General features: G+C 45.6%; 1 protein-coding gene and 1 long non-coding RNA gene across 3 annotated transcripts; one reads left to right on the top strand and one right to left on the bottom strand.

Annotated features, from left to right (window-relative positions):
• The first annotated feature begins 169 nt into the window (after positions 1-169).
• LOC147033239 (uncharacterized) lies at positions 170-5174 on the top strand. The gene is made up of 2 exons (XR_015055503.1): positions 170-2284; positions 4752-5174. It is a non-coding gene; the product is annotated as an uncharacterized LOC147033239 (long non-coding RNA).
• On the bottom strand, positions 5127-14996 carry LOC147033238 (uncharacterized). Of its 2 annotated transcripts, none has more exons than XM_085871388.1 (7): positions 14863-14996; positions 13908-14026; positions 13616-13759; positions 11234-11379; positions 5813-5964; positions 5659-5726; positions 5127-5514 (listed from the first exon to the last, which is right to left on the bottom strand). In XM_085871388.1, exons 2-7 carry the CDS (start codon positions 13961-13963, stop codon positions 5415-5417), a joined length of 666 nt encoding a protein of 221 aa, XP_085727514.1. In that variant the 5' UTR covers positions 13964-14026; positions 14863-14996; the 3' UTR covers positions 5127-5414. The 2 variants fall into 2 exon arrangements, with proteins under 2 accessions (XP_085727514.1, XP_085727515.1); XM_085871389.1 differs by lacking the exon at positions 14863-14996 and adding an exon at positions 14603-14695.
• Between the last annotated feature and the right edge of the window lie 347 nt (positions 14997-15343).

Genomic DNA, 15343 nt, shown 5'->3' with positions numbered 1-15343 from the left:
ACTGAATTGTCCGTCCGGTGGGCGACGCGGTCGCGATTCGAGTTACGTGGCCGATCGCACGCCGGCGGGCGCGAATTCGTAACAATATATATATATATATATATATATATATATATATATATATATATATATATATATATATATATATATATATATATATTGTTGTTGTTGTAGATTTCCGCCCGTTCGGCATGCGGACGACCACCTGAGCCCAATTGCTGTAGTGCGCCCACCGAACGCGCAATCTCGTCGCAGCTTCCGGATCAACGCCGAAACCCAGCTACGGGTGTTTTTAATACACCATGAACCAGCCAATCCCTCTGTCCATGCGCTACAGGGTCGATCGCCGAATTGTCGATGTACCAAATTATTTGCGCAGACCGATACCAGGAGTTTATACCTCGACGGGGCCTGCACGAAAACGAGCCGCTTAAGCAGCTCGTTCCGTATGCGATTGCCGAGCGATTTTATATTGCCAAGTCCCATTGGACCAGATGTACGTTTTATCGGCTTTAAAAGCCAGCTAATATTCCGAACGCATCATGGCAGTCAATAGCAGAAAGTGACACAACGAGCAGGTTGACATTCAAACAATAGGGGTATTTATTTTTACACGTAAGCAGTCAATGAAGCAATGGGGCTCAGGGACAAGACGAGCAAAAACCTACAGCCGATGTCTATTATCATGCACACAATTATGCACTTAATCAGTTATACTTAGGTAGACAAGGCGCCACAGACTTTCATCCAAAACCCCAGAAATAAAGAACCGGGCTCGTGAGCCTTTATAATTACTCAGAACGGGATGACCGAAAGGGCTCCGAGAGACCGGGCAGGCTACCTGGCCACCCTCGTGGTGACTTGATGGGTCCTTGTTCGGCGACCCTCGGTGTCTTTGCCCGGACCCCCGAGCTCCGACTGGCTCCTTTGGTCGTCCGGCCTCCACTGCGGCCTGGCTTAGCGGACGACGCGCTAGAGGAATGAACGGGTCTCGACTCCGGCCTCCTGGTTGCACCGGCGAACCCCCAGCTAACCAACTGCCCGCACTCCAACACTCCACACTCCCCAATTCTCAACGGGGCGTCTCTCCACTCCCACCGCCAACTGCAAGCCACGAAGTCCAGCGCAGCACGAGCTCAAGCAACCAGCTCTCCACTGCTCTCAACTGCCTCCGAGCTCCCCACACGAACTCAACTCTTTGTCGGCGAGCGAACGCGGCTTTTTTTGCCCCAAGGGGAGGGCTGCGGTGGGCTGTTCCACCTGAACTCAGCGCCCTCCCCCTTTTCACCTTTGAACCTACACCCAGGCTGGATCCACCCCTCTCTCTTCCGATTGGCCAGCTCTTTCAGAGGGTAACGCCGTTTTGATCCGATCTTGCCATCAAACGCGGCCGTGTTGGAAATCACCGTCAAACGCGGTCGTGTTGGAAATCACCGTCAAACGCGGTCGTGTTGGAAATCACCGTCAAACGCGGTCGTGTTGGAAATCACCGTCAAACGCGACCGTGTTGGAAATCACCGTCAAACGCGACCTTTTTGGAAATCACCGTCAAACGCGGCCGTGTTGGAAATCACCGTCAAACGCGGCCGTGTTGGAAATCACCGTCAAACGCGGCCGTGTTGGAAATCACCGTCAAACGCGGCCGTGTTGGAAATCACCGTCAAACGCGGCCGTGTTGGAAATCACCGTCAAACGCGGCCGTGTTGGAAATCACCGTCAAACGCGGCCGTGTTGGAAATCACCTTCAAACGCGGCCGTGGGTTGTCGTTGTTGTGACGATGTGTTTGTTTTAAAATAAAGATAGAAAAGAATAATGGCTAACTCAAAGATGCACAGCCGGGCACACGAACAATTCCCGTTATACATCGGTGGGGAATTCGAACCTGGAATACACACTTACCGAAATAACTGACCTCTGGGGAACCTGAATGGTGTTCTGTGAATTTCCACAACCGTAACAATATCGTATATCATATATATATATATATATATATATATATATATATATATATATATATATATATATATATATATATATATATATATATGAACTTGTCAAGAAAATTGTAACCTTCCCTTTCCCAGTGCTGGTGTTGTTCCTGGTGACATCGTGGTGAAGGCAAATGATAAGCCTGTGCATTCAGCTGTGGATATCTACACTGCAGTCTCCAGTCATCCTGCACTCACCCTGGTTCTCCGTCGGGGTGACAGGGAGATAACTCTCACGGTCATGCCGGAAGCCGTTGAATGAAACAGCAGAGACGAGCGTTTGAAAAACTTACAGGTCCGATTACTTCAAGGAGTGCGTGTGTATCGTGTGGCACTTGTGCATCGCCTGTGTGCCACGTGTGTATATTGCCTGTGTATCACGTGTGCGTCACGTGTGTCGTGTGTGTGGCACGTGTGTGTATTGCGTGTGCCGCGTGTGTGTGCCACGTGTGTATCACATGTGCGGCACGTGTGTATCGTGTGTGGCATATGTGTGTGGTGTGTGCATATTGCCTGTGTGCCACGTGTGTATCGCACGTGTGGCATGTGTATTGCCTGTGTATCGAACACGTGTGGCACATGTGCGTATTGCATGTGTATCGTGTGTGTGTGCCACGTGTGTATCATGTGTGTGGGACATTGCGCATCACGTGTGTATCGCACGTGTGCATCACGTGTGTGGCGTGTGCTATTGCCTGTGTGGCACGTGTGCATCACGTGTGTGGCACATGTGCGGCACGTGTGTCATGTGTGTGGCGTGTGTATCACGTGTGTGGTGTGTGCTTATTGCCTGTGTGCCACGTGTGTATCACGTGTGTGTGTGGCATGTGCGTATTGCCTGTGTGCCATGTGTGTGGCACGTGTGTGTATTGCCTGTGTGCCACGTGTGTATCGCATGTGTGGCATGTGCGTATCATGTGTGTGGCGTGTGCATATTGCCTGTGTGCCACGTGTGTATCGCATGTGTGCCACGTGTGTATCGCATGTGTGCCACGTGTGTATCGCGCGTGTGCCACGTGTGTATCATGTGTGCCACGTGTATATCACACGTGTGCTACGTGAGTATCATGTGTGTGGCACGTGTGTGTGGCGTGTGCTATTGCCTGTGTGGCACGTGTGTCTCATGTGTGTGGCGTGTGTGTATCGCCTGTGCATCACACGTGTATGCTTATTGCCTGTGTATCACGTGTGTGTCATGTGTGTGTGGCGTGTGCCATGTGTGTGGCACGTGTGTGTGTATTGCCTGTGTGCCACGTGTATCAAATGTGCGCCACGTGTGTATCGCATGTGTGGCACGTGTGCATCACCCACGTGTGTATCGCATGTGTGGCACGTGTGCATCACCTGTGTGGCACGTGTGCATCACCTGTGTGGCACGTGTGTGGCACGTGTGTATCGCGTGTGTGGCACGTGTGTATCACGTGTGGGGCATGTGTGGCGTGTGCTTATTGCCTGTGTGGCACATGTGTATCACGCGTGTGGCACATGTACGGCACGTGTGTATCATGTGTGTGGCACACGTGTATCACGTGTGTGGCACGTGTGTTTGTGCTTATTGCCTGTGTGCCACGTGTGTGGTGTGTGCGTATTGCCTGTGTGACACGTGTGTATCACGTGTGTGCCACGTGTGTGTATTGCCTGTGTGCCACGTGTGTGGCACATGTGTATCATGTGTGTGGCGTGTGCGTATTGCCTGTGTGCCACGTGTGTATCGTGTGTGTCACGCGTGTGGCACATGTGCGGCACGTGTGTATCATGTGTGTGGCGCGTGCGTATCGCCTGTGCGCCACGTGTGTATCACTTGTGTGGCACACGTGTATCACTTGTGTGGCACGTGTGTGTTGTGTGTGCTTATCGCCTGTGTATCACGTGTGTGTCATGTGTGTGGTGTGTGCGTATTGCCTGTGTGCCACATGTATATCACATGTGTATATCACGTGTGGCATGAGTGTATCGCGTGTGCGTCGTGTGTATCACGCGCGTGGCACGTGATATATATGTACAGGCAATCCTCGGGTTACGACGGTCTCACCGTACGACGCATCTCCCATAAATAATTATTTTACAGATTTATTTTCTAAAAAAAAAAATTAAGAAAAATCAAGATAAAAAGTTTAAAAAGAAATAAAAATTGAGGATAAAAATTCCTCCACAAAGTTAAAACACACAAAATAGAAAAGGGCCCCTGGGGAAATGGCCAATTAAAAATGTCCCCCAGGGCAAAGGAGGAGGAGGAGAAGAAAAAAAAATTACACTTGATCTTTGTCAAAAGGCCAAGAAGCGATAACTTTACAAGGTTTTTAAACCTCCTTTTGAACGAGAAACACGTCTGGTTGAACGGCGCCGATTCACACGAAAACGAAAATTCACTCGAAATGGCCACCCTTTTGGTGCCTTCGTTGGAGCTGGGATTCTCCTTTGATGTCCTGCTATTGAACAATCCTGGTCATTTTATTTATTTTGTTTATCTTGGGAGGAATATTGGATTTACTGTGTGAAGAACAACAGGAAGAGAGGAGCGAGTATGACACGATGACGTGATTTCCTCCGAGCGTCAGAGCCGCGCACTGTGCGTAAAATGCCGTCATTCCGGATCTCCCATAAATTATTTTTTGACACAAAAGTCAGCATGTTCCAACTTGCACGGAAAATCGCGTTACGTGTCATAGGAACGGAACTCCGTCGTACCTATCGTACCCGTAAGTCGAGGACCCCCTGTATATCTGAACTTGTCAAGTAAATTGTAACCTTACCTTTCCTAGTGCTGGTGTTGTACCTGGTGACATCGTGGTGAAGGCAAATGGAAAGCCTGTGCATTCAGCTGCGGATATCTACTCTGCAGTCTCCAGCCAGCCTGCACTCACCCTGGTTCTCCGCCGGGGTTACAGGTATATAACTCTCACGGTCATGCCGGAAGCCGTTGAATGAAACATCAGAGAGACCAGCGTTTGAAGTAATCGGACCTGTGAGTTTTTCAAAGACGAGCATTATTGCAATGGAATGAAAATCCCAAATGCTCGACTGAAAGGTGATACAGGAAAAAAAATTCACTTTTCTGGTTGGTGTGATCGAAAGAATAGTGTTCACTGTTCAGCAATTATCCCTGACACGAGTAATACAAATGGACCAGAAATGAATCGGTGATTTGTAGCAACTTTATTTTTAAATAAACTGTTCATTCTGTGTTGAATGTCGTTTTTAAAAACGTTTTAAAGTGCATGAGCAGCAAACAGCACAGGTCTCATAACATGCTTGAGGAGAGATGATGACAATTAACATTTCTCAAGAGTTTAGTGCAGGGAAGATGTAGAAAAATAAATAAATTTATTTTCACCAAGGTGGAGGCTCACAGGGAAGCTAAGGCCCTGCCTCCCACGTGATGTTGCCACTGTCGAAAAGTCTCCATCATGGCATGGCGAGCAAGTTCATTGGAAACATTGACCGTGGGCACGATGCGGCGTGGGCGCAACCACTGTACGAAGCGACGCAACTCGGAGAAGCTGCTGTGCTCGCTGTAAGGAATTCCTGGGCAGGTGGGAGAAGAATGCATTAAATCGGGCAAGTTTCATCAACGGTGCAAAAGATTGGGATTTGAGATGTGCTAATTACCATACAGAGACACCTTTCCTCGAACATTGGAATAGATGTTATCCATTGTAGGATTCCCACCCTTGATGGTTCAGCCTGTGGGCCAGAACGCGATCACCCGGCTGAATACAGAGATGTTCCTTCAGTGCCTGGAAAACTAGCAGCTCAATTTCACCTGCAAATGACACTCCAACGCAATTAGACCTTGCACATTTGTCTGTCCGAGTTCAGTTACCTTGAAATTGAGCTTCGCCATGGGGAGGACATGGAGGCAGGTGTTTTTCAACACCGTGGTGGTGCTCACGGCAATGTCCGGCTGCAAACACTGCATCACTGCCACGCGTTCACAACCCATTCCCACAGGAACACCCAACCTCTCTGCAACACCTGAAAACACCAAAAGGAGACACGACTAGTCTTTTTTTATATCAGGAAGCTTACCATCCACTCGCTTTTATAAAAGTGATGCCAAGCTCGCTGCCCAGCATGCAGACAAATGAGAACTCATGTTGCAGCACTCGAGTACACCTGTGCTTTTATTAAAAGGATTTTTGGATTGGTCGACTTAATCATTAATAGTATTTTGTGGCCCATCCCCTGTTAACCCAAGGGCATCAAGGATCGACCACAGTGTGAAGTGGCAGTAGACTATGAACCACGGCAGCCGGAACAAGCAGATAACCACACCTCCCAAAAGTCCATTAATGAGCCTGGTTCGTATGCAGCACAAGGCTGTGGTGTGGCATCATTGGTTGAGGGCAGAGCTGTGCCACTGCTGCAATTCCCTCTTCTCGTTCGGGCAGCAATTTGATCACTCGCCTACTTTTCACAAAGGAGACAATGGGATCTTTAAAGTCCACCAACGAATGCCAGCAGACGGGATTCCTGTTTAACGTCCATCCGAGGGACGGCACAAATATCGATGAATTACCCGTGCTGTGGGAAGATGGTTTAGTCGCCGAGTCGGGTTTCAAACCCACGCCAACCACTCGGAGGTGAGTGTGCGTACTTTTTAGCCATCCTGTCAACCCATAATCAATGAGCAAAAGGGATTTTACTTTTCCCAACAATCTGATAATTCTGCGGCTCGTTCTCTTTTCTGTCATCTTCAATCAGCGTTAAATTCATAACCTTGGATTTCATTCTTCTGTTCTCACCAGAAGGCCTCCACTGCACTCATTCATGATTAAAACTATGGTGATTTGTACAGACATGACCAACTGGGCCTACAGACTTGAATGCAATATTTAACAGGTTTGAGGCTTCTTTTTAACCACATTCCATCAACTAAACCCTTCTGCTTCTTCACATATTTGCTGAAATCTCCACATCATACAGTCGTTCCAGACAAAAGCCGACAGGAAGCAGTTTGTACACACCTGAGGCGAACACCACCAATAATCTTGGGGATATTCCCCAAATAAGATACCATTTGAAAAATAACTCACTTGAAAATAGTCAGGGTCATGCAGCTCAAAACATTATCGCATCAGACTTGGTGGCATTGTGGTTAGAGTGGCCGCTGAGTCCAGTATGGTGGCGGTTCGATTCCGCAGTCACACCAAAGAATATATATTATACATATATATATATATATATATATATATATATATATATATATATATATATATATATATATATATATATATATATATATATATATATATTATACATATATACATAAATATTCAATGAATGAATGAATGTCTGTGCTGCTTCGCTCTTCAATGCAGTTAAACGGTGACTGCTTTTCACAATGCTCGCCCTCCCACCTGGTGACTCACTTATTTTAACGCAATATAGTCGGGTAAATCTACAACAAAAAATAGCCTTACCCCCAAAAAATTGATCCAAAAGGTTTTTTAACAGTTTTGGGTAGGGTTTGACCTCCAAAATAACATACTAAAAATCTACTCAAATCCACCTCCCGGAAAGGGCCTATTTTCAAGATGGCGTCCAAAATGGCCGCCGTGGGCTTAAATTGCCATAGAATGGGCACTAGTTGGCCTATATTTGCGATTTTTGTGTCAATTTCTATGTTTCGGAGGTCAACAAATCTATTGAAATCATTTTCAAAGTTGATCAGTGATGGGAAAGCCTTAAATCCAAGATGGTGTCCAAAATGGATGGCGTAATAAATTCTGGGCGGGTCTAAGCCCTGATCTTGTCATCGAACAGACCTTGATGAGATCCCTGAAGAGCACTGGTGGCCTAACACGTGGAAGTGGGATGGGTGAAGAACAACGGTCTCTATGGACAATTTCAATGCCGGTCACGTCTGAATATAACAGTGCGATGCAGGAATTCACTGATCTTTTGTACACGACTAGTGAACAATACAAGGAATCTAGTGGCGCAAGGATGGAAAGAGATGCTTCTGACCTAGCCAAAATCAGTTCAAAACTCAGTGAATGCTCTCCGTTTTCTCCAGATCCCTCACTAATAAATGTTGTGACTGGAGTGGTGGCCGCGTCGGATGTGAATGTCCACGAGCATAAGTCTGTTGGAGAGAAGATTATGGAAAGTATGGTCAATAAACCCGCTTTCACATCTTCCGTCAAACGAAAAGACAGAGCCAAAACACTTGGAGATGTATCTTCAGTCAAACTTGGTCCAGACAGAGCAATTGACCCTGCTCTACTCTTTCAAAGATTTCTTGTTGTGTCAAAAACAGGAGACATTTCGTTGGAAGATGTCATGGGCTATGAGCTGAGCCCATTTCCCCCTGCCCTGTTTGAGGGTATAGGTATTTTCAGAAAGGCTGACAAACCTCAATTAGTCCAAGCTATCAGAGACCATTCTGCCAAAGTGTCAAATGATACCGTGTCTGACTCTGTTCCCCAAACTGAGCACTATGTTCTTGATGGTGGCTCCTTGCTGCATCGTTTGTCATGGACAGCCGGGGACAGTTTCAATGTGATAGCCAAGTCGTGTGCTGCCTTCACTATTCGTCACTATGGAAAAGCAACAGTCGTTTTTGATGGTTATGATGATGGACCATCTATTAAGGACAATACACACAAGCGCCGTGGCCAAATTGTTCATCCCGAAGTCAGCTTCACACCTGGAACAGAATTCTCTGGCAAAAAGGATGAGTTCCTGTCCAGGAGCTCCAACAAGCAACAGCTCATCAACCTCATCAGTGAGGAAATGAAGAAAATTGGCTTGAACGTAATTCATGCACCAGGGGATGCCGATGTAGACATAGTAAAAGCGGCAGTGACATCGTCATACCAACAATCAACTACCCTGATTGGAGAAGATACAGATCTGTTGGTGCTATTATTGCATTACGCTAGCGTCGACAGCAAAGAACTGTATTGTCGTTCTGACAATTCATCCAGGAACTGGAAGGTGCACAATATCAACCAGCTGAAAGTATCATTGGGTGAAGAGCTATGCCCACATCTTCTCTTCCTTCATGCCTTCACTGGGTGTGACTCGACATCTCGAGTATTTGGAATTGGAAAAAAGTCAGCATTTCAGCAACTGGCAAAGGGGGATTCAGCAATCAAGACTTGTGCAAACACCTTCCTTGTCCCCAACCAAACAAGAGACATGGTCGTGGAAAACGGCAACAATGCCATGAAGGTATTATTTGGAGGACATCCCTGTGATTCCCTCGCCAAGTTGCGATATAATGTCTTTGTGAAGAAACTGGCTTCAGCTAAGTCGTTTGTCACCCCAGAACGTCTGCCACCAACAGAGTCTTCAACAAGGTTTCACTCTCAGAGTATACTATCAGATTATGGTCTGGATGGGGAGGAACGGAAACTTGAAGGCAACAGACTGGGGTTGGAAACTGGAGGACAATAAACTAGTTCCAGTCATGTCAGACAAGGACGCTGCTCCAGAAAAGTTGTTGAAGATGATCCGATGCAACTGCACAACTGGCTGTAGAACAAGTCGCTGTAGCTGTAGGGGATACGGTCTGCCATGCCACAGCGTCTGCGGACCCTGTCAACTTGATACCTGCGAAAATCCTTTCAACAAGACAGTATCGGAGGACGAAGAGGAAGCATAGTTTATCTATGGTAAATGCTACTTCAATGAACGAACTTTCGTTGATGTTTTCGATTTACCCTAACTTTTTTTTAATTTTAATTGAAGGCATTTTAATTGAAAGTACGTTCTAGAGGAAATGGTGATCATTGTGAGAGCCGATTAATTTATTACTTTCTAAATTACCAAAGCATATTTTTATTTATGTTATGCACAAGATGGTCAATTAATTCTGATCACTACACATGGGACAACTTTTCAGGTAGACACTATTTGAAGGATTGGGCATGACCTCCAAAACAGGAATAAACACAAACACTACAAATGTAGTCCATTTATTGCCTGTTTTAAAACAAGTACACGCCCATGGTGGCCATTTGGGGGGGGGGGGGGCATTTTGGACGCCATCTTGGATTTAAGGCCTTACCATCACTAGTCAAGTCTGAAAATGATATGAGGTGATTTGTTGTCCTCTAAAACATAGAAATCGACACATACATCACTTGACAATTTAGTAGCAAATTTATGCCCATGGTGGCCATTTTGGACGCAATCTTGAATTTAAGGCTTTTCCATCACTGATCAACTTTGAAAATGATATCAGTGGATTTGTTGACTGCCAACACATAGAAAGACACATATCACACATGCACGGTATTTATTGACAATTTAGTAGCAATTTTATGCCCATGGCGGCCATTTTGGACGCCATCTTGGATTTAAGGTTTTTCCCATGACTGATCAGCTTTGAAAATGGTTTCATTGGATTTGTTGACCTCCAAAACATAGAAATTGACACAAAAATCACAAATGTAGGCCAGCTATTGCACATTCTATGGAAATTTAAGCCCACGGCAGCCATTTTGGACGCCATCTTGAAAATAGGCCCTTTCCGGTAGGTGGATTTGAGTAGATTTTTAGTATGTTATTTTGGAGGTCAAAACCTACCCAAAACCGTTGAAAAACCTTTTGTATCAATTTTTTGGGGGTCAAACCACAAATTTACTCTACTAATAGATTGACAGTCACCAAGCACTGGTATTCGCGATCATTCCTCTTATTAATATTATTTCGTCAGCAGCCCGTAGTTGCTGGGTGCACAGCTATGCTACTGATGCAGTGCCCCGTTTCCAGTAAGCTGTCAACCCACCTGGTGGTGTTCAACGGCATGACAGGGGCTCAAACTCAAGACCCGAAGATCTCAAACCAGCCACGTTAACCATGAAGCCAACACCAGACTTACCTTTCCTCTGATAATATCACACTTGCACCAGGGTTTACGTGTTTGCTTTTGAAATCAATGTTCAAATCATTGCAATAATGCACTTAAAAGCTTGATGAAATTTTTCAAAAGACAAACCGGTTAAAAACCTCTGAGGAAAAATGTTAAAGAAACTCAAAACGATCAATAATTACACTCTCATGACGGACACATTATGAAGTAGAATGGCACTCAGTGGAGTGCACACCTGAATGGTTTACATTTTGTCTCCCACTGATCGGCCGAATCTGCATCTGGACCGGAAGCAAAATCTAATCAGCTTGTTCTTGTCATGCACCCTTCCTATCCACCAAGTTTCATCCGAATACATCCATAAATTTTTGATCAGACAGACAGACAACATAACCTCTGCCACCGAATAAACAATCTTACCCAAGAAAACCTTTTCTTTTCCGACAGAGTAAGCACCGATAACCAGTTGTGTTTCAGGATCCTGACAGATCGCAGCCTCGCACCTCTCGACCACAAAGTGCACAGCCTGCTCTTGTGGGGGGAACTCATATCTTGGATTGCAATACCTGGAGAGAAACAGAATGAGGTAAAAAGAGAATAAAGAGTGTGTCATGGTGGGTGCAGAGAAAGGCAGATTTTATGTAATACATGGTGGAGGTGGTGACTGAGGAATGGTGAGGGGCCCAGCAAGAGTCTTAACATTAGCATAACATTGCACAAGGTCCACTTGTCGAAATAAAGTAATTCCTGTAAAATACTTTGAATGACACTGGTGGGACATCATCATGCTCTACACAGAACATCAGTGTCCTGAAGTAGTTTCTTTGAGGCAGCAATCTGAGATGGGGTGCAACTCGGACGCAGGATACACGACCAAGTGGGCAGAAATTTGTAATGTGGCCATGGTGCTGGGGATAGCTCGCCTACTCTTTGCGGAGGACACCATGGGATCTTTAACGTCCATCAACAAATGCTGGGAGACAGGACGTCCGTTTAATGTCCATCCGAGGGACTGCACACACATTGATGAATCACCCTGCCCGTGAAACAGCAGGATGACAGTTTCTCGCTGGGTTGATATCCGAACCCAAGCTCGACAGCTATCCTGAAAACCACAAGTGAGATCGGGAACAACATTAAGCATTCATCCTTCATCAGGAAACTACTCATTTTCTTTGCTGAACAATTTCATTTATCTTTGTTCTTATAGTTGAGGTTGATGAGCCCTGGTTAGTTCGACTCGAACAGGTGCGCAGCACGGAGATAACCGATCAATCTCCCAGGAGCGAGCCAGAGATGCCTCACGTCTAAGATGTTATGTTCTAATAGTGAATGCTTTCTCTGAAATAGAGGAGGAAATTCTTTCTGAGGAATTGAAGGAATAATGTGTGGTTATATTATTTATTTCTGGAAGGTTTGCAAACCAGTGACATTGAGATTATACACCACCTGTGAAACTTCATGCTTCCGCTCGCACAAGGCATAGTCTCCATGTGGGAGCGTTCCATTATTTTGTACATCTCACATGCGCACATAAAGTGGAAGCATCAGTAAGGAGCCCCAGGTTTCGTTTATAAGTGAATTCGTTTGAAAGAGAACTCCAATTTGGTTTGTTTTGCTGTGCTTTTCCTTTGAAAGCACAATCGTCATGAGCCGTTAAGACCAACTGAGGTTTCTCGGTAAAATAAAGCGACGGAAAGGTAATTATATGTCGACTTGGATTTGCACCAGTTAAAAAGACAAGGTGTTGAAGCAGAGCATCGAGGAGAGTGTGTTCATATCTAATACAAGTCCTGCCAACATCCCCATACCCCTCCATCTCCAATACTTGCAGGTACCAATCAAATTCCAATTTAAACTTATCCACTGCTTCTGCTGCCACTACCTTTCCAGGGAGAACATTCCATGCATTAACCACTCTCCAAGTGAAGGACCCCTTCCTGCCTTGCTATAGTCTCAACTCTTCAGCTGTGGCCCCGAGTTGTATTACTGTCTATTCTGCTGAAGAACTCGTCCACTTATTTTGTTGATACCCTTCATCATCTCAAACAGATCCAGTTGTAACCTCCTCCTCTCTGACGTATACAGCCCATCTCCTTGAGCCACTCCTTGTCGCCAAGTCGAGCTCGGCCCAGAAACGATCTCGTAGATCACTTTGTGCTGATATGCATCTTGTTAGTCACGCGGTAATATCTGTATTTGCAGTGGTCGTTTCAGCTTTCCACTTCAAACACCTCCATCAACAGCACCGGTTTCATGTGCTCTCTTCAGTCTTGCACAACTCTTTCTGAGACACGGAGTTTCCGCAATACGAGGCATGGATTTCTACATGCTCGTCAGGTCTGTCAGCCATAACTGGATTCACACGGCTATTAGTGGGCAAAGTGCAACTACCTGGAGAACAATTGCTGTACACTGGTGTGGCATGTTGATTGGCCGATGACAATTTGGTGCAAATTATCAAGCGACTGCAATTTGGTGCGGTTTATATCCGTGCGATAAAGAGTGGCATTCTGAAATTGAGATGCCAAAAGGATGATATGTATAAAAGTTAAAATAGAACTTTGCATTTCACTTTCAGTCTGTGAAAGGCAGAATTGCCCAACGATAAATGTAGTGTCAGCCGCTACAACGCTACTCACAAGTGTTGGTGGCAATAAAGACTTAAGTATCTCGTTGACACGATCATCAGGATAGGAAGTCAAAATAAATCGATATGTATTACAGCAACAATTTAAAATAGTGGGGTTATCAAACTTTAAAGAAAAAGAATGTTGGTAATGGAGAAAACGTCAGCTTTACGTGGTGTCAAGGAAGAGTGTGTGAATAACTCGTCCCACAAGAGCTGGATGTTGCTCCATGGCAGGTGAAGCTCTGAAATCTCCTGTGTGAAGGTGGCACGTATGATCAGGCAGTTCAAACAGCAGCATTACGGAGCCAGGGCAGCTGAAACCAGAGGCAGAAACCAATCTGAGATCGATATAATCAAACTAAAGGCAGCCCAAGATTTTGAGGGGGTTTGTGGCAAGCAGGGGCAGAAGGCCAAGAACATCAATAAGGAAGCTAAGAACATGAGCCTTGTCGGTTAACTCACTGGTTGGCTTCAATCAGTGTGACGGTCACACCATCCACTTGACATGGCTGATCCATCGGCAGTGTGTGAACAAACTGAGCTGGCACGCGCAGACGAAGACTCACCAGGTTCCCTGTGATCTGAATTTCAAAGCAGGTCACAAATAAGCTCAAAAAATTAGGAAATGTTTATAAAATGTGCAATTCCAGGTCATGTTAGTACGGTTCTAAACTCGTGTACATCAATTAATGGAGCGGAAGGACAGGTCAGCTGGTAACATGCTCACCATTGGGCCGTCTAATATAGGTTTGGTTACTCATCTGAAAACTGCTCTCAGGGTGCAGTATTGTCTCTCAGAGCACACCATCCTTGTGCCAACTTGCCCATCTGCACTTACATTATGGCCATTAAAGATCTTGGGAGTAGGCCATCGCGTGCTGGTACCCTGGCCAAATCCCCTGATTAGAGATGTTGAGTTATAGAGGGAATCAGATTAAGGTAGCGAGCAGGATGGCTTTGAAGTACACACATTCACCTCCAAGCTATCTTGCCTGGGTTAGAATCCAGGACAGACTATAAACCGTCATCCTGGTGTTTCACAAATGTGCCGTCCCGAGGATATACGTTAAACTGGACGTCCCGTCTGAGTAGGAGAGTTATCGCCGGCATCATAGCCAAGTTACAAATTCCTGCCCGAAACCCGTCAAACGTCATGCCTGGCCAGTCAGTTTGTGAAAGACTTGGGCCAAACTTCTCCCGGCCAACCCCACAGGAACGTGGGAATAATTGTGGTTGTTAAAAAAAAAAAGTACAATCAGATTAAGGTAATGGTGAGAATGGGATTTGCAGATACAGAGAAGACAAAAAAAAGGTATTACGTTTGAGTGGATAAACTACAAGCATGATGGATCAAGATTTTACCGTTTTTGCATCGGCAACATGCAAATGCTCCAACACAAACATTTAACTAAGTTACCTGGCTGCAGTATAGACGGTGATGGAACCGCTGAGAAAGACCCACGTAGTGGTCAGAGTGAAAATGGCTGAGAAAGTAGGCAGAACAGTCTGGGATATCCCGATAAGAAAATGCATCCACTGAGAACTGTGTTCCTACAAAGGTAGGCAGAGGAGACGGGGGTTCATTGGTAGACGAAAGAATGGAATGACTAAAAACAAATAGATAAATAAATAAATAAGAGCCAGAGCTCTGCATTTTCAAAAGGAATCGGAGCGTTGACCATCAAGCTTCATTCATCTTGTGTCATCACACAACAGCCCGTCGCTGGTGGGCACACTTAAGGGCTCTACCATTACCCTCTGCCAGGTCCTTTGACGAACGTGCCTCATCTATCATGCGGAATCTTTTCACACGTTCCATCGTCCTGGGTCCAAGTCTGCATTCACAGTTGGCATCAACTTCACTGTGTACCCATTTCAGCATATTCGCTTTACACCTT

Source organism: Eptatretus burgeri, chromosome 2 (assembly GCF_056783735.1).
Source record: "Eptatretus burgeri isolate ZD-2024b chromosome 2, Ebu_testis_v1, whole genome shotgun sequence".
NCBI classification, from domain to species: domain Eukaryota; kingdom Metazoa; phylum Chordata; class Myxini; order Myxiniformes; family Myxinidae; genus Eptatretus; species Eptatretus burgeri.
Note: the sequence above shows the minus strand (reverse complement) of the source record. Positions and strands in the feature narration are given on the sequence as shown.